At 39.9% G+C, this 23,398-nt stretch overlaps 1 protein-coding gene across 2 annotated transcripts; it reads left to right on the top strand.

The window, feature by feature from the left end:
- Positions 1-4,249: 4,249 nt before the first annotated feature.
- Positions 4,250-23,146, top strand: POMP (proteasome maturation protein). Of its 2 annotated transcripts, none has more exons than XM_011999980.1 (6): positions 4,250-4,432; positions 7,667-7,764; positions 8,609-8,669; positions 12,598-12,699; positions 16,478-16,571; positions 22,336-22,793. In XM_011999980.1, the coding sequence occupies exons 1-6, from the start codon at positions 4,430-4,432 to the stop codon at positions 22,401-22,403; spliced, it is 426 nt and encodes a 141-aa protein (XP_011855370.1). In that variant the 5' UTR covers positions 4,250-4,429; the 3' UTR covers positions 22,404-22,793. The 2 variants fall into 2 exon arrangements, with proteins under 2 accessions (XP_011855370.1, XP_011855371.1); XM_011999981.1 differs by having other exon boundaries at positions 4,359-4,432; positions 12,604-12,699; positions 22,336-23,146.
- The last annotated feature ends 252 nt before the right edge of the window (positions 23,147-23,398 follow it).

The following is a 23,398-nucleotide window of genomic DNA, read 5'->3' on the forward strand; positions in this document are numbered from 1 at the left end:
GCCCTTGAAAACCTAGTAATTTTCTTATCGGTTAAGATTTGTGTAATACCACTACCCTCACATGAACTACTCCTCCACCCCCAGCCTTGTAGGGAAGCATAATTTTTTTTTTTTTTTTGAGATTGAGTCTCACTCTGTCGCCCAGGCTGCAGTGCAATGGCACGATCTCGGCTCGGCTCACTGCAACCTCCGCCTCCTGGGTTCAAGTGATTCTCTTGCCTCAGCCTCCCTAGTAGCTGGGATTACAGGCATGCGCCACCATGCCCAGCTAATTTTATATTTTTAGTAGACACGGGGTTTCACCATGTTTGCCAGGCTGGTCTCGAACTCCTGACCTCAGGTGATCCTCCTGCCTCAGCCTCCCAAAGTGCTGGGATTCCAGCCATGAGTCTGGTCTGTCTCCTGTTTCTAACAGTTGTATCTTTGTCCTTGATTCCCCCTCACACCTGTTCTGGGCATCTGAGACGTCATTACCTCAATCAGTCCTTCTTGCTGCTTCTCTTCCCTGCTGTCTTCACTCTTGCCCCTTCACTAACTCCTTCTAACATCTGCCTAACAAACTTTGGTCTGTCCAATCATGTACATGAAACAAAAACAAAACCCAACTTTCATTCAAACCAAAATCCTGTTTCTATTTTTTGAAACGGACAACTTTATGAAAAGAATGATCTATAAAATTTAGCTGCCTCCATTTTCTTCTTATAAATTCTTCATTCCTAACAATCTGGTTTATAGTTAAACTGCTCACCAGAAGATTATGCAAATGACATCCCATTTGCCAAACTCCATTGATCTTCCTATCATCATATCTGACATCACTGGTCATTTCCTTATCTCAACATTGTATCTTCCTTAGCTCTGAGACATTTTCAGACCTCTCTTCTCTATGCCTCTTTCATGCCTCTTCCAGCTTTTCCAAAGTTCTAAAGAGACACCCACTACATACTAGATTTTAAAACCTTTCTGAGTACTTGCCTTAAGTATGCAAGGCACTATGCTGTGGAGACAAAGCAGCTTTTAAGAGGGGTCTAACCAAGCAGGCTGGGTAATAGGGTTGGCTGCCCAGGGCCAAGCTTAGGCAAATAACAGAAAAGGGCAAAGGGTAAGTGTAATTTCAGATCATTCGACAGCACTAAAATTTAGGTCAGAAGACCCAAATTCAGCTGACAAAATGAAGTACAGGAATAGCACCCAAACAGGGGACAGGTGAGGTAACAAATGGGGAAAGAGCTAGGAGGGAGGAGGGCTCTTGCCAGATGTGAACGAAGCTGAACTTGTCCTCAGTGGGCCTATCTATGTCACCAGACTGACTTAAGAGTAAAGTCAAAGAAGACTATAAAAAGTAAAATAAAATAGGGTGCTTGTTCTCATATCATGCCTCAGCGTTTTCTGTGAAATGTGCATAATGATAGTATCTACCTCACAGGATTAATTGAAACAATATATGCAAAGAACTAAACCCTGGCCTGACAGGTAACAAATGTTAGCTATCATTATTAATATTCTATCCTCTAAGCTATTTAACATAAAGCTTAAGTAAATATAATTAAATCATTACAGAATCAAATCTAATTTACTTCTTAAGTATTTAGCATACTCAAAAGTACCCCGTATTAGTTAATACTGTAACAGCCCATTTAAAATAGGATATAAACTTGGGTGTAAGACTCAAGGGGAATTTTCTCCTTGCTGAGCCACTAAAACAACTCTTCACACTGATCACCACAAGCCTATTTTCAGGACTTTAGGATCCCTTTTTAGCTTCTTTTTAACTACTTTCCAACCTCTCAATACTTTCTTGCCCTTTTGATTCTAAGATGGCATAGCCTTTAAAGCAGGCTCCCCTTCTTCCGGCTCTCTTTTGAAGCCTAGTATTTCTTAGGTTCACTCCTGCTTTTTCCTCCTTTTCAAAACCTTTCCAATATGTGACACTACCTTAGTGTACCATTAGTGGCTTAAATGCTATCCTGGTTCCTACTTTCTCCTAATCTTAGTCTGTCCTTCATGCTGCCACCAGAATTTTTTTTTTTTAATGCCAAATGTTTGTGAAAAGACCTCCATTATCTCCTGTTGTCTGTAAGAAAAAGCCCTAAACGTCAGCATGCCACACAAGGCCCTTCATTTTGGCCCCAACCTGTCCCTCCAACCTCATCTCATTTTGCTCCACCTGCTCACCCACAGCTCCAGCCACAGGGAAATGTTTGCCATTACTCAGATAACAGCATGACTTTTCACAAATCTCTTGCCTTTCCACATTCTTCTTCCGTGAATGCCGTTTTCTCCTGTTCCCAACAATGTTCTGGTTTAGCCCCTTTCTCTATCAAGCATTTATCATACTGTATTTTATTATTTTATTGTATTATTATTTCAGATGGAATCTTGCCGTGTCACCCAGGCTGGAGTGCAGTGGCGCAATCTCTGCTCACTGCAACCTCTACCTCTCGGGTTCAAGCGACTCTCCTGCCTCAGTCTCCTGAATAGCTGGAACTACTGGCATGCACCACGATGTCTGGCTAATTTTTTTTTTTTTTTTTTTTTTTGTATCTTTAGTAGAGATGGGTTTTTGCCATGTTGGCCAGGCTGGTGTTGAACTCCTGACTTCAAGTGATCTGCCTGCCTCGGGCTCCCAAAGTGCTAGGATTACAGGCATGAGCCACTGCACCCGGCCCATGCTGCATTTTAAGTATCTGTTTACATGTCTATTTCCCCAGGAAAATAGAAGCATCTCAGGTACAGGAAAATGTCCTTTTCTTCTTTATAGCTCCAGAATCTAGTATATCAAGCAAATGTTCAATACATATTCATTGAACTGTGAGCAATCAGCAAACGTTAAAATGATTTTTAAAAAACGATTCGCAGTTTTACAATTTCTCATTAGGTGGAACTGAAAGAAAAAAGATGCAAACGAAACACTCCAACTTAAATCTCAGGATTAATAACATGGTTATTTTGAAGGACCAGAAGACACCTAAAGGACGGCAGGGCAGAACACTTAACATCTGGAACTCCAAAGTCGTATGATCACGGCCGTGGATATACATAACATACATGGCCTTATAATTTCCCTCTCTCTCTCAAATCCTTCCACGGCTTTTTAAAGACAAAGCCTTACCCTTAATCTTGCCTACAAAGGCTGCGTAAAAAACTTGTAGCTAGGTCCCATGATGCATGCCTGTAGTTCCAAGTACTCGGGAGGCTGCAGCAGGATAATCGCTTGAGCCCAGGAGTTCAACGCAGGCCTGGGCAACACAGCTAAACCCTACCATTATTTAAAACAAACAAACAAACAAACAAAAACAACAACAAAAACCACTTGCCTCCATCTACTTACAACCTCATCTCACAGTACTCTCCACTTTACTTTCTGAACTTTAGCCAGACTTAGGCCTTTTTTCCAGTACCGTTTTTGTACAAGCAGATCTGCACGTAATGTTGTTTTAAATACCCTACTACCCCAAACTAGTTCGCTCTTATCCTTTGGCTATCAGTAAAAAGATTCCTTAAGGTGTCTCCATCCTGTGGTAGCAGACTATAAGTCTGTTTTATTACATTATATTTGAACAATACAGTATGAACAATACAGTATAGGGTTATGACCATGGATTCTAGACTCATAAATACGTCCTTAGGCATATTTATTTAACCTCTTCATGTCTCGGTTTCTTCACCTGTCAATTGTACTTGTAAGGTTATTGAAAAGATTAAAGGCGATAAAGGATGTAAGCACTTAGAATTGTGTTGATATGCAGTTCAAAGAGCCCAACACAAGTCGGTCATGATCACATTTACTTAATTTGTAGTCTCTATCATCCCTTCCCTCCCCTCCAGCCCCCGGAGTACCCATGCTCCTCTAGCCCAGAGGCCACACCAGCCTGGTCCTTTTCTGTATTCCTAGCCTCAGCACAGGGTTCGGAACATACCAGAATAATACGTATTTTAAAAATGACAAAAGCCTTGTGTCCCAATTTTGCTTCATTAGCCAAACGATCTCAAGCAAATCACTCAAATCACCTATGCCTCGTTTACCCTTCTGTGAAATGTAATAGCTACCTCAGAGAGGTTTTGTGTTAAATAAGGCGATGTACCTACAAAAAGCACACTGCACATCTTAAAATGCCGTACAGACGGTAGATGTTTATTAATAAACCAGAGTCCGTGTCTTCCCTCCCCTCAGGCACGTCTCGTCCCGACCCCTCCCTCCTCCCAGCCCACACCCTTACTGCGCCCTTGGCCCTCGGTCCCTGGGGAGTGCAAGCGTGGGAGCCTCGGCCCCGCGCAGCTCCCTCCAGCGTCCCGCGCCCTCCTTCCTTCCTCGCCCGGACGGACGCACTTCCGGCGGATGTGGGGGGGCAGCCCTCGGAAACGGAAGTGAGCAGCGGGGTCGACTGACGGTAACTGGGCAGAGAGGCTGTTCGCAGAGCTGCTGAGGATGGTGAGTGGGTACCCGGGCGGCCAGAGTTCCGCGCGGGCTCGGGACCGTGGCTCGGCAGAAACACGCAGTAGCCTCTCAACCCGTCCCCGGGTGGCGGCGGCGGCGGCAGCGTGGGGCTGAGGCCGGCCCCGGGGCGCCATAATCTGTCGAGTCACGGGGCTTGGGTGGGTCGTGACTGTCGCCGGGACCCGGCTGCGGCACTGGTCCCACTAGCAGCGGTTCGGCTTCATCCTGCTCCTCTTAGCTCGGTTTGCGCCCTTCCATCCCTTAGACCCCAGCAGGCCCAGACCTCCTCCCCTTACTTGGCGCAGAAGTGGAAAAGGCAGCCGCGAAAGTGCAACGTTCTGTGGGGTGGCGCCGCCGACCCTTTCCTTGAGGGGTAGCCTCTGAGAGCCCAGAGTCCTCAGACTCCTCATCTCCCCCAGTTCCCGCCTTTGTAACTGCCTGGTAACCAACCCACAACTGTAGGTCGCATTTGTGTAATGCAGCTTTGCTCTACAAACTTTTTTGAGAGCTTGTAGTGTGCTAGATGTTAGAGGGGGAAAAAAACAGACAGTTGCTATTCTCCGTTTGTCATTATTGTTAGTACATCTCCTCCCTCCCTCTCCTCCCCACCACTTTCTCTTTCTTTTTAACTTAGAAATTGTAATATTTGAGAAGAATACTGAGTCACCATTGCCACAGACTCTGATATCGGTACTGCTGGTAGGCCATCCATCCAAATCTAGAAAGTTTCTGTTGGTAAATACTGCTAATCATTGTTTAAAAAGTTTTATAGGCACTCTCAAATGTAACTAATAGTTAGGTTTTCGTAGATTTGCCTTTCTCGGCTCCTTCCTTTATTAGAAACAGTGAGTACTAATCCTGATATTTTACAGAAGGAAATTGGAAAAAATGACGATAATCCAGAAGTCAGAATTCACCTTTCCTTTGTGCATTGAAACCTTCTGTCACTTTACAATAAAGCAGTCCAGAAGGAGGAGAATGTTCATATAGGGAAGTAATAGAAGATACATTTGAAAAGCAACAATCACACGGCTCTGCTGCAGGTCCCCAAGCTGTGGTGGTTCAACAATCTTCTGACTTTATGGTGGTGTGAAATCCATACACAGTCAGTAGAGGCCATATTTGAGTACCCATGCAGCCATTCTGTTTTTCACTTTCAGTACAGTATTCAATAAATTACATGAAATAACCCAATACTTTTTAATAAAGTAGGCTTTGTGTTAGATGATTTTGGCCAACTGTAGGCTAGTGTAAGTGTTCTGAGCACGTTTAAGGTAGGCTAGGCTAAAGCGTGATATTTAGTAGGTTGGGTGTGTTAAATGTGTTTTTGACTTTTGATATTTTCCATTTAAGATGAGTTTATTGGGAATTAACCCCATCATAAATCAAGGATTATGTGTAGTCCTGGTAGGAGTTCAACTCCTTGGTGCAGATGAGTAAACAAGGCCAGAGAGGTTGGTGCTTTGCTGGCAGTCACAAAGTAGGTTAGTGACAGTCCACACTGGAGTCCAGATTCTTTTCCTTGTCCACCATGGCTTCTTGTATGTAGGGGAGTTGGAACCAATTATGCAGGTTCTTTAGGTCCAGGCTAAGGAGTCTGAACTTTGTGCTTCACACATTGATGAGCCAGCAAAGATTTTATAGCAGTTTTGTTGGAGGAGGTTTTGTGCTTGAGGAAAACCTTGATATGCAGAACTGGAAAATGGGTGAGTCTAAAGGCAACAAGACCCAGTAGAATGCTGTTGAAGTTATCCTTGCGTGATAGGCTAGGCAAGAGTGGTGTAATGAAGAAACCCTGAAAAGGATAAAATACCTGACCAAACCAGATATACAAACGAATTCAGAAATAGTTCAAAGCTGACTTCTCACAATATTTTCTCCTAGAATAATATGAAATTTGATACTAAACTACCTGTAGCTGTTTTACATTTTTCTACAGAATCGCAGGGATATTGGACTTGAGCAACAAGTGATTTAAAGTTAGCATCTTGGGCCATGCATGGCAGCTGACACCTGTAATTCCGGCACTTTGTGGGGTGCTGAGGCAGGAAGATCGCTTGAGCACAGAAGTTCAAGACTAGCCTGGCCAGCATCGTTGAGACCTTATCGCCACAAAAAATAAAAAAATTAGCCAGGCGTGGTGTTGCATGCTTGTAGTCCCAGCTACTTGAGAGGCTGAGGCAGGAGGATTGCTTGAACCCGGGAAGTCTAGGCTGCAGTTAACTGTGATTGCTCGACTGTATTCCAGCCTGGATGATAGAGCAAGACCCTATCTGAAAAAGTAAATAAATAAATAAAGTTAGCATCTCATGCTTTGCCTGTTGTAACACCATGTTTTCTTTGCTTGTTTAATGTATCTTCATAAGATGAAGCCCTGGGAGGTAGACATGTATCTTCAGTATCTAGCGGAGTACCTGACACATAATAGACGGCTAATAAATATCTGGTGATTGTGCATTTCACAGGAGTGTAGGGTAATAATACGCCATACCAAATGCACTGTCTTTTTCGTTTTGTTTTATACTATCCTGATTAGATACACATAGTTTTTATAGGTAGTGCCATCTTCATATAGAAACCAAACATTTTCTGAAATTCCCTTTTTTCCCCAGCTTCTCTGACTACTTTTGTTTAGCCATCCTGTCTGTTAATCCCATTTCTTTGTTGTTCTTTCTTGTCTTCAAGGAATAGTGTTCCTGAGGATGCTGTCCTCAACTTTTTTATTCTGTGTTAAACACTCTAACCTAAGGGAGAGGTTTTTCCAGTGGAAACAAATTCAGTCATGCCATAACCTTTCAGAGGCTGTTGGTTGCGGAATAAAACCCACATTTCTTTGCATGTAAGACATTGCACTTTTGTATTTCATCAGCCTTTACTTCTGCCTCACTGGAAACATACATTTAGCCAGTCATCTCAAACTGCCTGAAGTGTGTTCATTTATATTTTCATAGCTTTATCATGTTATTTTTTCCTGGAATGCCTTTCAAAGTGACAGCATTCAGAGATCACCTTGGGAATCCTTCCCACTCTTACATTTGTTATTGCATTGTATCATGTGTGTCTCTATCATATCATAATGTTTAAGGCTTTCTGTAATTGTCTAGTGTGTGGACTCTTTGAGGGACTCTTATTTTTCTGTCTCCTACTTAAACAATATTTTTGACATAGCTGCTTAGGTGTGTGTTTAAATTTTTTTCTATTTAATAATGTTTTTTATTTGTGTTGTAGAATGCCAGGGGACTTGGATCTGAGCTGAAGGACAGTATTCCAGTTACTGAACTTTCAGCGAGTGGACCTTTTGAAAGTCATGATCTTCTTCGGAAAGGGTATATGGGGGAATTACGACTTTGATTTTGTTATGTTTCTGTGAATTATTTTTCACAATATTCTTTAAGTATTTCGATAGGCTATATGTGTGTATTTAGTTGGCAGATGGCAAGTAATATACCTTACGTGGGGTGCAGAGGGGAAGAGGCTTAGATATTTTCTGTAGTGGAAGAAGTATCTCATCAAAGTAGTAGGTTCTCAATGTAGGGCATCCTCCTAGACAGTGGTGCCCATTAGCGTGATTTGGTAGGATTCCTTTTATTTATTTTTTTACTACTGACAACTTAGCCATTTGCCTTCTTGTCTTAACTATTAGAGTAATTCGCTTTTCTTTGGGAGGCGCTAGAACATAGCAGTTGAGAGATTAAACTCTGGATTCAGTCGGCCTGGGTTTGGATCCTGACTCTGCTATTTACTAGGTGTGTGCCTTTGGACAAATCACATAGTTAATGCCTCGGTGTCCTTATAGATAAAATAGGCGTAATAATAGTCTATTATCTTATTTTGAGGAATAAACATACATTCATTAAATTTCTTCTAGATGTAGCACCAGATTTTGGCAGGTTTTCCCTAGTGATTGAAGTCTTGACCACCAATGTCTATAATGGATACATTCTTAAATTATCATATAGTACTTTTTTTTTTTCCTTTTGGTTTATGGGTCTATGAATTTTTAGCACATTTATCAATTTGTATGACTGTCACCACAGTCAAGATACAGAACAGTTTTGTTACCCCAAAAAACTCTCTCATGCCATCCCTTTATAGATACGATTTTGAGCTGTGGGTATTGAGTGATATTTAATCTCCTTTAAATGTTTTTTTTTTTTAATTTCCTTTCAGTTTTTCTTGTGTGAAAAATGAACTTTTGCCTAGTCATCCTCTTGAATTATCAGAAAAAAATGTAAGTATATTATTGTGTCCTTATTTTTATCTTCCAATAGATAAATACTTTTAGTAATATTGGTTTCATTTTATTAAAGCAATTTTGGTACTGAGGATTTGCCCATGAAGAATATGGGGCCTTATTTTCAAACCCCTTGTAGGATAGACTTAAAAATTATACTGCTCTTCTGAAGCTCCCTTTCTATGCATCCTTCCCTGCCTTTTTAATGTATATCTCCAAACGGTGATCCACTTCTCCATTCCTCTCACAGGAATTTTCTCTTTTAATAACGCTGTTTCTTTTATATTTTTTCCTGCCATTTTTGCTCTTGATTTCCAAGTTCATATCTCTAGTTTTGACCTCTTTCTCAAGTCCTGCATTTCCAAGTTACTGTAGGACACAGCCACTAGGCACAGTAGGTACTTCGATGAATATGACGTAATCCCCATCCTTAAATAACTTAAAATTTAATGAGGAAGACAAGCAGTGGGTAGGAGAAGACTTCGTAAAATGCTAGAGAAGACCAAGGATGGGACAGTCACCTGTGCTTAGGGCTTTTTTGGAAGGCGTTATAGAAGAGGAGGGACTTTTGTAGAGTTTTAGATCAGAAAGTTTACTCCTAAAGAGAGGATAGCATGTATACATGTCCAAAACACAACTTAATGGATTCTTAAATAAACTAAATTTAGAGGAAGAAGAAAAAACTTTCTGACTACTTGGGGAAGGTGATGCAGTCATTAGGTAACAGAAAACTGGTCTGTGTTTTTTGTTTGTTTCTTTCTTTTACTTTCTAATAAGAGGATAGATCTTCCTATAAGAAAGAGTAGAACAAAATGTAATTGTGAAATTGAAGTTCAAATTAGATGAGGAAAATAAAAAAGTTCCTAGTCGATTTAAGTGAATTCAGGTTTCAGGTGCAGAAGTTGACAACCCAGAGTATACTTAAAAGTATGTAAGTATGATTATAAAAGCACAGTTGATGATCTTTGAGAACTAATGGGAGAAATGATCATTGCTTGTAGATGGATACATATTCCACTTTTGTATAAAGGATCTTACTGAAAAATAAGATTGTCTGTGATAACACTGATCGCTGAAACCATTTCTTATGTGGACTGTTGAGTGAGCTGTGAGCATTTAATAAAGTTTAAGCGGTGATCGTCAGCATCTGAATGAACTCCGCAAATTAATTTTAGTTCATTCTTTTACTAAATTGCCATATAGGTCAGTCAAGGGATCAAATTACCTGACAAGGGATAAGATTGAGGATTATATGGTGGATTATGAACCTAGTGAAAGTAGTGTGGGGTAAAACATATGAGGCTGATGACTGCCCAGAGAACAGTGATTAAAGAATAATTTGGAGGGAATATTTCGATAGGGCTTTTTGGCCTCTGTCTACATCTTAGGTACTCAGATGGACACATAGGAGGGATAACTATTTTTCAAGGACTTGTGGGCAACCAAAGAAAGAATGTATATCAGGTTTTTGGAAAAAAGGTTGAGAAGGATAGTTCATTCTGATGAATAATTGAACTATATCATGATGATAAAATAGACCAAAGTCTAGACCAAAATTTAAGAAAAACATTTATAGAGGTGAGTGTGAAGTTCTGCATTTGGATTCGAAAAATGAATTCTACACCTTTGGGCAGGGTAAAGTGACTTGCTGTGTAAAACTTGACTATTTTAATTGGCTGTATACTCAGTATAAGCCAGTAGATTACATTAGTTACTAAAAAGAAAGGTTAATGCAGTCTTGGGCTTTGTTAATAAGATGGGGCTCAAATCAAGAGAGATTATTTTATTTTCCTGTATATTAGTCTGGCTATTAGATTTGGAATATTGCTTTAGTTCTAAGCAGTACACATTAAGAGAAACTGACAAATCTGAGTGAGACTGGCCGGAACTGTGAAGAATCTAGAAACTTCAGAGATCTTTTTGAGACTTGACTTATATCTACTGTGTCTCTTCTTTAATCATTTAGCCAGCTAATGGCAGTCTCACTGTTTATGTGACACTTACTATTATAAATCCTTTAGCATGGATTGTGTAGTTGAACTATTTGGGCATTCCACTTTGCTAAGTAAACTTGGGGCATATTGCTTGATTTTCTTTAAGCCTTAGTCTTCTCATCTGGAGTTAGTAATAGCCCATCCTTGGCATATTGCTGGCCTCTAGTAGCTCTGCATGATTGGGAGCTTGAGTGGTGATAGTAAGGGAAGATGACCATCATCCTTTGTACCAGTGGTTCTCAACTAGGGGAGGATCGTCCTCCTGCCCCCAAGAGGGAACAGTTGGCAAAGTCTGAGGACATTTTAGGTTGTCACCAGTGGTGCGGTGGGGGTGGGGAGATGTAATACTGGCATCTATTGGGTAGGGGCCAGGGATGCTGCCCAACATCCTACAGTGCCCAGGACAGCCCGCCACAGTGAAGAATTATCTGGCCCAAGAAATCAGTAGTGTGGAGGGTTGAGAAGCCCTGATCTATACATAATGTCTTCCAAACTGGATTATAGTCTTCTCCAAGGTAGACTGTTCAGTTTCGTTGTGTTGTGTGTTGCCACAGAGCCTGATTTTGCACACGGTTGCTAACTTAACATGTTGATTGATAATTATAGTATTAATATCACATTATAAGATGGCTGTATTCATCAAAATTTACGTACATTGAATTTTGAATTTTTAGACATAAAATTACATTTACTGCTGGGTGTGGTGGGGTGTGCCTGTAGTCCCAGCTGCGTGGGAGGCTGAGGCAGAGGATTGCTTGGGCCTGGTAATTCCAGGCTGTAGTACTCTATGATCGTGCCTGTGAATAGCCACTGCGCTTCAGCCGCATAGCAAGACCTGTCTCTTAAAATAAAATTGTATTATGAGGATAGACCAATATTTAAAGCAAACCCTTCACTTAGAACTTCAGATCATATACCCATAATAAAATACTGCAGGTTTTCCCTAAGGAGCATCTGTCAAAATTTGCTATGTCAAGCTAAAGTAATTAAAAAGCATTTTGATAGTCACCTTACTTTCAAACTTCATAGTCATATCCCAAGTAGGTGCTAATCTCTCAATATATTTTTGATTAAAATTACCTTTTTTATTACTATCAGAAGACAGTGTTATCAAGAGAGTAGCATATAATAAAAAATAATGACAAGAAGTGACTTTACCTCATTATAATCACCTTAGCTCAGACAAATCTTTGTTACAGTCTGTTTGCATATCACATTCACTATCCTTAGGAGCCATTTTTGGAAACTGTTTTAGAATCCATGAGTCAAGTTGATTCATTTTGCCTGAAATACATTAAGTTATGGTCAAAGTTCCCTAAGTGTAATGTCAGTACTTAGTAAAAGTATGATTCCAGGAAAAAAAATTACTGACTATTACCCAATACAAATTGAATAAACTTTTGAGAGATGTTTGTTTTTCCCCGAGGCAAATGCCAAAAATAAGTGGAGTTTATAGTTTAATTAACTGGATGATTTAGTGGTTGGATTATTTCTTTTGCTGAATTCTTTTAAATATATACCTTCACACTTAGAAGTTAACTATTTTTGTCAGTGCATGTGACATTTTCTGGATCTCAAATTATGCCTTTGCTAGTTTTGCAGTACTTTTAATCAAAAGCACTAAAAATATGATTATGTATTGTAAATGTACTCTTGAAATAGGAGACACATTCCTTAATTTACTACGTTTATACATTTGGAATTTTGGTAGTAATTTTACACTTGTAAAACTACACCTGCATGCTAAATAAAATATAGACATATGTGGTCTAAACTTTATCAGAAAAAATTACTAGAAATACTTAGTTTTTATTACAGGTATGGATATTAAAATTCTTCATCTAACTGTTGTGTTATATATATGCCACTTGCTAATTATTTTGAAAACAGAGTATTGAGTGTAATGTTTAAAATTACATTGTCTTTTGTAGTTCCAGCTCAACCAAGATAAAATGAATTTTTCCACACTGAGAAACATTCAGGGTCTATTTGCTCCACTAAAATTACAGATGGAATTCAAGGCAGTGCAGCAGGTGAGTTGATGGATCCCTGTTACATATGTGTCAATATCATTCATGAGGACTCTTCTGTTTTCATAACAGCTATTTATACCTTATCTACCTTACAACCTATTCTACTTCCCTCTCCCTTTTTAGGATATGACCTTGATTTCTACTTCATAGAGGGAAAAAAGAAGTCATTAAATGGAAAACTTCAAATTACAGGCTTGGTGTCTGAAAACTAACTGCATCTGCTTTCATGTTTTTCTGTTTTTTTTGTTTTTGTTTTTTTTTTTCTTAAGGGATTACATTGAATTTGAGATCCCTGTAAGAATATCCAAGTGGAGGTGTCAAGTATACAATTTGTATATAGTTGGATATAACTGTTGCTAAGGAACAAGTACTTGGAAAATAGCCTTCCAGTTTTTTAAGAACTGCCCTCCTACCTGTGCTTTGGATAATATCCTGTTATATTCAGGAAAATCCCTTTATCAGTGATCCTTTCTAAAGCTGGTATCTTCAACCTCTCTGCTTGCCCTGTCTGAGCAGTAGCATTTTAACCTCTGTTGTCTTTTAAAACAAAAAAAAATTGTATCAATTTCAAATTCCTTTATAGTAACTTGTCTCTCATTGAGTGTGCTTTTGCTTCTTGAAAAGTTGTCGACATTTGCTTTCTGTACTCCTTTCCCTCCTATTTATTTAACCCACTATTTCTGTCTCCCATGACACCAATGAAGCTGCTCCTGAACAATGTGGACATGTTTACCTTCACTTTACTTGATCTCCCTGTAGTATTTGACACTAATAATGGCTTCTTCCTCTTTCCCTTGGCTTTTACTTTTTTACTTTGTATTTATTTTTTTGAGACGGTCTCATTCTGTCATCCAGGCTGGAGTGCAGTGGTATGATCATAGCTCACTGCAGCCTCGAACTCCTGGGCTCAAGCAATCCTTTTGCTTCAGTCTCCTGAGTAGCAGGGACTACAGTCACACGCTACCTTGCCTGGCTAGTTTTTAACATTATTATTATTATTTGTAGAAACGGGCTCTTGCTACGTTGCCTAGGCTGGTCTTAAAGTCCTGGCCTCAAGCTATCCTCCCACCTCCTTGGCTTTTAGAACACCACACTTTCCTGATGTCCTTCTTTCTGAATCCTTATTCTCAGGTGTCTCTGTGTAGGTTCCATTTGTTTTGTCTGTTTCCTAAAATGCCAGTTTTGTTAGTGCCCCATCTCTAGTCCTTTCCTCACCCGGTTTCCTACTTGTGACTTTAGTTATCAATTATATGTTGATGATTCCAACTGGGTCTGGTGCCTCAAGCCTGTGATCCCAGCACTTTGGGAGGCCAAGGTGGGTGGACCGCTCGAGCTCAGGCCTTCAAGACCAGCCTGGGCAACATGGCGAAACCCCATCTCTACAAAAAAAAAATAGAACAAATGTGCCAGCCTTTGTGGTGCACACCTATAGTCCCAGCTACTCAGGCAGCTGAGGTGGTTGGATCATTTGAACCCGGGAGTTGGAGGTTGCAGTGAGCTGAGATCGTGCCACTGCACTCCAGCCTGGGTGACAGGGTGAGACTCCATCTCAAAACATAAAATATGTTGATGACCCCCAAGTTACAATTTTCATGAGCTATAAACCTATAAACTTTTCCAATTGGAAGTCCCACAGGCATCTCCAGTTTTACATGGACAAGTACAGAATAACTCATAATCCCCCACATACTCCTTATCCCATATGAATAGGTTCTGCCTAAGGCAGAAATTAGATAATTAGCCTTGGTTATGTCACCTAGCACCCATCCTAACCTCCTCCCCTGTTCCCCGAAATCATTCATTCAGTTTATTACTTGCTCTCCCCACCATTGCTACTACGTTAGTTCTTGCCCCTGCCAGACTTCATCTGGATTACTGCAGCACTCATCCCTGCTGCCCCTCCAATCCTTGTTAACACTCTAGTCAGAATAATCTTTGTAAAACACAGATTTGATTATGTCACTCTCCTCACTTTACCCTCAAAGTAAAAATAAAACCCAGCGCCTTAGTGTGACTCTGTCCATGAATTGTCTTCTTGCTTCCCACCACACTTCATATCCTCTTAAACGACTTGCAGTTTCCTAATTCATTAGGTTCTTTCACTGTTAGGCATTTGCACACATTTCTCCTACTGGTGTGGATTCCTTTCTCTGACCTAGCTAAATTGTCTTTTTCAATAAATTCTGTTGGCCATGCAGGGTGGCTGGCTCATGTCTGTAATCCCAGCACTTTGGGAGGCCGAGGCAGGGTGGATCACCTGAGGTCAAGAGTTTGAGACCAGCCTGACCAACATGTTGAAACCCCATCTCTACTAAAAGTACAAAAATCAGCTGGGTGTGGTGGCACACACCCGTAATCCCAGCTACTCGGGAGGCTGAAGCAGGAAAATTGCTTGAACCCAGGAGGCAGAGGTTGCAGTGAGCCAGAATCACACCATTGCACTCCAGCCTGGGCGACAAGAGCAAAACTCCCATCTCAAAAAAAATAGTAATAATATAAATTCTGCTAATGCCATCAATTGTATTTGGCTAAGTCATTCTGGAAGCTACTTGTTTTCCAAAGATAAAGCTCTTAAAAAGCATGGTTTTAAGTCAGAGCAACCTAAGGCTGAATCTTGGCTTATCCATCTACTAGTCTTAAGAACTTGAGTAAGTTGGAGAACTTTCTGAACCTCAGATTTTTTAATTTAATGCGAAATAAGGAGAACAGTAAGAGTAGCATAGGATTATTCTGAAGGTTAAATGAAATTACGTTTGGCACAAAATTGTTAGCTTCCCTTTTTATTTTCCTCTTACTCAGATTTCAACTACAGATTGCTCAAATTTTGGACTTAAGTTTTTAATACGATTTGATCTAAATATCTTTGCCCAGAATTCTTTTTTTTTCTTATCTCTATACTTTCGCAGTTTTGGGTTGTCCAGATGTATGACAACTGCCTGCTCCTCCCTGCTTTTAATGCATTCTTAGGACTGTACCTCTGATCTAACTACAAGACCCCTTGCTGTCTGGTTTAATTTACAGGTTCCTATTTTTGTTTCTTCCTCTTCCTCCTCTTTCCTCCCACTTCCTTTTTTTTTTTTTTTAGGTTTGACAATCTAGAGAAATTTTTCCACACTATAAAGATTTTAAATATCTCTATAGGACATTAGTAATTGAAAATAATATATTTAGTCTGGATACATTTTGCAGAGGGGGAAGAAATGTGAGAAACTGCCCTCTTAGATTCTAAAGGTGTTATTATTTTTAAAATGCTAATATCATTTAGTCAAAGACCACCTATTTTGGTAGTCTTTGGCAATATCTAAAATTATCTGCATTAACTGGTTTGGTGACATGGACCTGTAATCCCAGTTTTAGTGGGAGGATCACTAGAGCCCAGGAGTTTGAGACCAGCCTAGGCAACCTATTGAGTTGGACTTTTCTTCAGGAATTTGATCATCCCACATATATCAGGGATGAGGTGTGATGTTAAGCTCTGGGATTTTGCATTTCATCACATGGTATGTGCCGTAGTTTTCCTGAGTAGAAGCAAAGCCTCAAAATACATGCATACCAGGTAGGATTATTAAGTGTTAATGAAAAGTATCATTTCAGTGTCTTTTCAACTTAGCTTGTGTCTAAAATATGAACTAGTGTTTTTTTCCCCTTGTTAAATTGATCTTTTATTTGGTTTTGTGAAATTTCAAACAAAGAATAAAGAACATGAAATTAGACTATATATTCTGTCATTTTCCCCTAAGTTTTTTCTAATCTTGTCCCTTCATACTTCTCCCCAAAGGTTCAGCGTCTTCCATTTCTTTCAAGCTCAAATCTTTCATTGGATATTTTGAGGGGTAATGATGAGACTATTGGATTTGAGGATATTCTTAATGGTAAGTGTCATTCAGCACCTTTTTATGGAGCCGTTATAATTTAAAAAGCAAACAACTGCAAAAAGAATAGGCAAAATTCTTGTCCTCATGGAACTTACAGCTGATTGGGTTAACTTTGTTTTTTCATTGCATTAAGATAAAATCTAATGGTAGTAACTATTCTTCAACTGTTTTTCAAAGTGAAGATTTGCTGGGTGCGGTGGCTTACGCGTAATCCCAGCACTCCAGCACTTTGGGAGGCCGGGCAGATCACCTAAGGTTGGGTGTTTGAGACCAGCCTGGCCAACATGGTGAAAACCTTCTCTACTAAAAATATAAAAATTAGCCGGGCATGGTGGCAGGCACCTGTAATCCCAGATACTTGGGAGGCTGAGGTTGCAGTGAACCGAGATCGTGTCATGCACTCCAGCCTGGGTGACAGAGCAAGACTCCGTCTTAAAAAGAAAAAAAGGGAAAATTATTTATGAAATTCTAAGGGTATATAGTCATTTCAGTCTAGTAATGGTGGTTATTCACTTCACGTCCTGAGCTTCAAGCGTAATACGTCAGTCTAATATTCCTAGGATAACTTAAAACAGTGATAATTATTGCAGAATTCACATTGTTGGGATGCGACTGGTGGTGTTTTTGTTTAGTTTGATTTTAGGGTTTTTATGACTAGCATTGTAAACAACTGGAAGATAAATCTTTTTTTAAAAAGTAGCCCCCAAAAAACGTAATTTTTGTACTTTTACAGGTGATAAATAGGAAAGAGGAATCTGTCTTTTTTTTTTTCCCGAGATGGAGTCTTGCGCTGTCACCTGGCCAGAGTGCAGTGGCGCAGTCTCAGCTCACTGCAACCTCCGCCTCCCGGGTTCAAGCAATTCTCCTGCCTCAGCCTCCCAAGCAGCTGGGATTACAAGTGCCCACCACCACACACAGCTAATTTTTTTGTTTTTAGTAGATACGGGGTTTCACCATGTTGGCCAGGCTGGTCTCGAACTCCTTACCTTATGATCTGCCCGCCTTGGCCTCTCAAAGTGCTGGGATTACAGGTGTGAGCCACTGCACCTGGCCAAATCTGTTATTTTAAATAAAATTCCCTGAATAATTGTAAATGAATTTAAGTAAGAACAATACATGCAGCATCCTCTATTTTTTCTGGTCCTGAGGAAGATAAATAAATACAATCCTGTCCAATGCTGCCTCTGCTCACTATGCCCCAGCAGTGCAGGAGAAACAAAAATATCCAACAGGATTAAGTTTTACTAGTTTTGCTTGGCTGCTGATGTCCGGTAAGGAAATGCTGTGGACATAACAGAAGTCTGGTGAGCCTCCTTTGAGAATCTTCCCTGACGGAGCATTTTCGACGCAGGAAAAGCTGGGATTCTTAAGCTTTTACATTGAACTTAGACCTTATTTAAAACTACTAAGGTGACATAGTTCAGGTCTTTAGTTATGAAAGCATTCATTTAAAAATCTGCTTCTGTAATTCTGTATAAAGAAAGGGAGAGGGACTTAGGAACATTTATCTAGTCAGTCAAATATTATGTGTCAGGCACTGGGCTAGGCTCTGAATATACAACTGTGAACAAAACAAATATCTGTGCTTTCAAATGGAGATAAACACATTAACACAAATACACAATTTGATAATTCTAGGAATAAAAAGGATGTTTTTGGGTTGGGAGGGCACATACCTTTGGGAATATAACATGTAAGTTGATTCCTGAAAGAAACATGAAATCATTGACCTAGAAGTAGAGGGAGAATATTTCAGACAGAAGAGATCAGTATGTGCAGGGTCTGTAACCTGAGAACAGCTGAAGAACTCTGAACAGTTTGAGATCTTACTCTACTTTCAAGCTAACTTGTTAACCTGCCATGAATTCACGAATGCTAGCAGAAGACAAGAGATTCCTAAAGGACAGTTTCTTACTCATAGCAGTAGCGTAGCCAGAGTATCAGCATTTCTTTTGGTTCCCTTAGCCCCGCTTCCTATGGGGCAGCTAAGAAGAGGGTAAGGTGATGCCTTGTACATTGAGTGTGTTATGTTAGAGGAAAGGAACTCCAAGTTCAGGCCACCTCAGCCTTACAACTGGCAGTTAACCTGCCTGTCCTGTGCTTCTTTGTCTTCTGAGGTGAAACGACTTTGGAAAGATAGCCTAGAACAAAGGCAGTTTAGTGCATCTGCTCCCAGCTTGCAGAATGGAGAGACCAATTGAGAACTGTTTCCCAGCACTTTAAGAAGGCCCGTATAGCTGACATGTTTTGAGTAAAGTAGAGAATAGAATAAGGTTGAGATCAGAAGGCTAAGCAAAGAACAGATGAACCAGGGCCTACAGACCACGAAAAGAAGTTTTAGAATTTCTTCAGAATGCAGCAGAAGGCCATTGAGCAGTTTTAAGTAAGGATGTAATGTGATGGAATTACATGTTTAAAAAGGTCACTAGCAGCCGGGCATGGTGGCTCATGCCTGTAATCCCAACACTTTGGGAGGCTGAGGTGGGCGGATCATGAGGTCAGGAGATCTAGACCATCCTGGCGAACACAGTGAAACCCTGTCTCTGCTAAAAATACAAAAAAATTAGCCGGGCATGGTGGCGGGTGCCTGTAGTCCCAGCTACTTGGGAGGCTGAGGCAGGAGAATGGCGTGAACCCAGGAGGCGGTGGAGCTTGCAGTGAGCAGAGATCGCGCCACTGTTCTCCAGCCTGGGCGACAGAGTAAGACTCCATCTCAAAAAAAAAAAAAAAAAAAAAAAAAATCACTAGCTGGCCAGGTGTGGTGGCTCACATCCATAATCCCAGCACTTTGGGAGGCAGAGGTGGGAGGATCAGTTTTGCCGAGGAGTTTGAGACCAGCCTAGGTAAGATGAGACCCTGTCTCTACAAAAATGTTTTTAAAAATTAATTGGGCATAGTGGTGTGTGGCTGTAGTCCCAGGTACTCGGGAGGCTGAGGCAGGAGTATCACTTGAGCCCAGGAATTTGAGGCTGCAGTGAGCAGTGATCATACCAGTGTACTCTCTAGCCTGGGCGACAGAGTGAGACCCTGTCTCAAAAAAATAAAAAATAAGCCACTTGCTATCTTGTGGGCATCTTTTAAAATTCATTCTTTGTGTCTCTCTAAGGTAGCTATTAGGAAAAATCACCTGTTTGCAAGGTAGATGAATTTTTTTTTTTTAATTTTTTTTTTTTTTGAGACAGAGTCTTGCTCTGTCACCCAGGCTGGAGTGCAGTGGCATGATCTCGACTCGCTGCAACCTCCAACCTCCCGGGTTCAAGCGATTCTCCTGCCTCAGCCTCCCAAGTAGCTGGGATTACAGGTGCCCACAACCGCGCCTGCCTAATTTTGTATTTTAGTAGAGGCAGGGTTTCACCATCTTGGTCAGGCTGGTCTCAAACTCCTGACCTCTGGTAGTCCACCCACCTCAGCCTCCCAAAGTGCTGGGATTCCAGGCGTGAGCCACCACGCCCGGCCAGGTAGATGATTTTTATCACAGTGAGACCACTGTATTTGGGCTAGTTTTTTTCTTGTGGGAACTGTGACTGCATAATATATGGATAACTTAGGGCTTCACCTTAGGGACCTGAATGAGCTGTTCCTTTCTGCTTCAAATAGTTTACGCTCATTTTTCAGATCCCAACCTAAGTATTACTTTTTCAGAGAGTCCTCTGTTAACTACTTAGTCTGTTCTTGCATTGCTGTAAAGAAATACCTGAAGCTGGGTAATTTATAAAGAAAATTTAATTTGGCTTATGGTTCCTCAGGCTGTACAGGAAGCATAGTGCTGCTCTCTGCTTCTGGTAAGGGCCTCAGGAATCTTACCACCGTGGCAGAAGACAAAGGGGGAGCCAGTGAATTATATGGCAAGAAGGAGCAAGAGAGTGAGAGGGGGCTGCCACACAGCTTTAAACAGCCAGAACTTGTGTGAACTCAGAACAAGAACTCACTTATCCAGGGGGGTGGAGCTAAACCATTCATGAGGTATTCAACGCCATGATCCAGTTACCTCTCTCCAGGGCCCGCCTTCAACACTGGGAATCACATTTCAACGTGAGATTTGGAGGGGACAAATATCCAAACCATATCAACTACCTAATCTAAAGTAGTCCCTGCTCTGTCACCCTACCTTATATTAATTCTTTGCGTAACACTTATCTGATATTTTTCTTATTTATTATATGTCCAACTTAAATATACATGTCAGGAGAGCTGGAGATTTTTTCTTGTTAACTGTTGTGTTCCCAGTACCTGATAGGGTGCTTGATCCATAGTTAAAGGTCTTGTTGACCACATTCGTACCACCTTTGACACAAAACACAGTGTTAAGTCTGTAATCAGAGGGTAGCTTGTTAATCTAAATACTTTGTAAAGACTATAACAGTATTGGAGATGATGGCGTTTTTGCCTGCTTATCAGTGAAGTACTTAGGCAAGTTAATCCTGTACATTTTACAAGATTAGGAAGGACATATAAGGACACTAGTAAAATAAAAAATGTACTTTTTCTTAATGCTGGAAGGGGACTTTCATGTACTCTAATCCCCTAACTGGAATATGAGTAAATGGAAGCTCACAGAGGCTCAGTCCTCACTCAGAGTCTCATGGCACAACAGGTGCAAAACCCGTCTCCCGCCAGTGCCTTGCTTACATGATGTGCTGTCTTTTGGTGCAAGTGATTTATTTAATAAATGCATTTTATTAAAGAAGCTTTAAAAAGCATGGTGTGGAAGAAAGTTTAGTTACATAAATGAGTATATTCTGTATGCAAAAATTTGAAATATTACCATTGAAACTTAGATTTTCTGTAATGACCCTCAATCCCATTTTTCTTGTTCCCTAATTACCTACTGTTTTAGTTTGGTTTAGTCTGTCCTTCCAGACTGTTCTACGTGTCTTTCTACAAATACTAACATATATAGTCAAAAAATAGTTGGCATTGCCTTTTTTTTTAAGTTGAGGTTTTGAGTGCCTTTTATATACACAGCAATTTATTAATCTCCAGTCTCTTAGGAGATCCAGTGAGGAAACATCCACATTGGTTTCACTGAACTGTTTGTTCCTCTTGGTAGCCGTCATTATTACGTGCAGGGTTATTCATTCTTACAAAGTGATTTTATGGTTTAGTTCATTAGGTTTTTATTCTGTTTCTAGTCCTATGTTGAGGAGTAGAGGACAAAGAAAAAGGCCCTGTCTTTAGGAAGCTTACTCTTGGTAATCATTTTAAAAGTTCTTTTAGGTTTATAAACACAGTTAAAATAAGACTTTTGTCTGACTCATCTGTAAACATAAAAGTGACGATTTTTAAAGGTTTTCTTTTTTAAGAATTCTTACTTACATTTGTGTGTATACAACAGATCAGAAGATGATACAGATAAAACGTTTTTGTGAATTAAGAGATTGTTTCCAGTCATGTGGGAAGCCACTAGAAAACTTAAGAACTTTGAAAAAAGAAAACTTTGTCAATCTTTTTTAAATCTGCTATTTTGAGATATTATTGGCATACAGTAGAGTACACCTGTTTTTCAGTGAATAGTTCTGTGAGTTTTAATCAACATAGAGCCGGGTCTCCTAAATAAAGGAGTAAAATGCTTTCATTGCCTCACAAAGTTCTCTTGGTCCCTTTGCAGTCAGTCACCCCACTCCAGCCCCAGGCAGTCACTGGTTTGTTTTCTGTAACTTTAGGTTAGTTTTGACTGTTCTGGATTCTCATGTAAGCGGAATCATTGAATTTATCTCTTTTTTGAGAGTCTTTTAAAATGTTTGTTTCTGTTTGCTTTCAGATCCATCACAAAGTGAAGTCATGGGAGAGCCACACTTGATGGTGGAATATAAACTCGGTTTACTGTAGTAGTGTGCTGTTCACGGAAACTGAGGGCTGCACCTTGTTTACAGTCGTCTTTACTGTAATTTGATGTACACAACATTAAAAGTACTGACACCTGAGAATTTCTGCTCAAGTAGCATCAGTGATCATTTAAAATTTGGGGGCATCTTTGGTTTACAGCCATGTGACAGTTAAAAGCACTAAAGGGGGATCATGTTAAAGCTCTTAAATTATATTAAAACAATAGCCTTTGTCTTTAAAAAAAATGTTGCTCATGAATATTATAAAATGATCTACAGGTTTCAATTCAACCTGTTTTCTAAGTTTTCTGTAAACTTAGTTTTGAATAAGCATAAGCATTTGAGTCTGTAAACTTTGTAGTAGCATCTTTCAGAATAAACATTTTTAATTGATTTCAGTGGCAACTCTTCAAATTGAGTACAATATGAGATATATCAGTATCGTCCATTAACACTCATAAGAATAACATTTACTGTCTCAGTGCTATTTTAGGGTTATAGCTATTCTTTGATTCAGGGTTGAAAAGTAGAAGTTCCAAAGTTTTGATTTTGGTCTGGTCTTTAAGTGAAAAATTAAAGCAACCGGTAGATGTAGGTCAAACTTTTACTTCATAGACTTATTATGTAATTACCAAGCAACACTGTTAAAGAAAAGTGAAACTCATTTTTTCTTGTTGTTAATTTATATATTACAAGACACCATAAGATGTTCTGTATGAAGTTGGTATATACAAATTTACATTTTTAGAACATTAGTGAATGGGTCGTCTTTTACAATTAAAAGTATATTTTGATTATCAATTTCTTGGGAGCATCTTTGATTAGATAAATTACTGATTTGAAACATTTGGCAATGTCTAGAGACATTTTTGGAGTCACAACTTTGGGGGTGGGCTGCTACTGGCATCTAGTGGGTAGAAGCCAGGAATACAGCTAAAGATCCTATAATGCATGGAACATCAGCATCAATTTATGGTCTTGTAACTAGTTGAAGACACT

The sequence above is a fragment of the Mandrillus leucophaeus genome, unplaced genomic scaffold (assembly GCF_000951045.1).
Source record: "Mandrillus leucophaeus isolate KB7577 unplaced genomic scaffold, Mleu.le_1.0 Scaffold61, whole genome shotgun sequence".
In the NCBI taxonomy this organism is placed as follows: Eukaryota; Metazoa; Chordata; class Mammalia; order Primates; family Cercopithecidae; genus Mandrillus; species Mandrillus leucophaeus.

What these genes read in the sequence shown, in the direction of transcription:
- POMP (XM_011999980.1), top strand. An exon ending in TTGAATTATCAGAAAAAAAT is followed by an intron (nt 8,670 to 12,597) that starts GTAAGTATATTA and finishes TGTCTTTTGTAG; the next exon opens with TTCCAGCTCAACCAAGATAA. An exon ending in ATTTGAGGATATTCTTAATG is followed by an intron (nt 16,572 to 22,335) that starts GTAAGTGTCATT and finishes GTTTGCTTTCAG; the next exon opens with ATCCATCACAAAGTGAAGTC.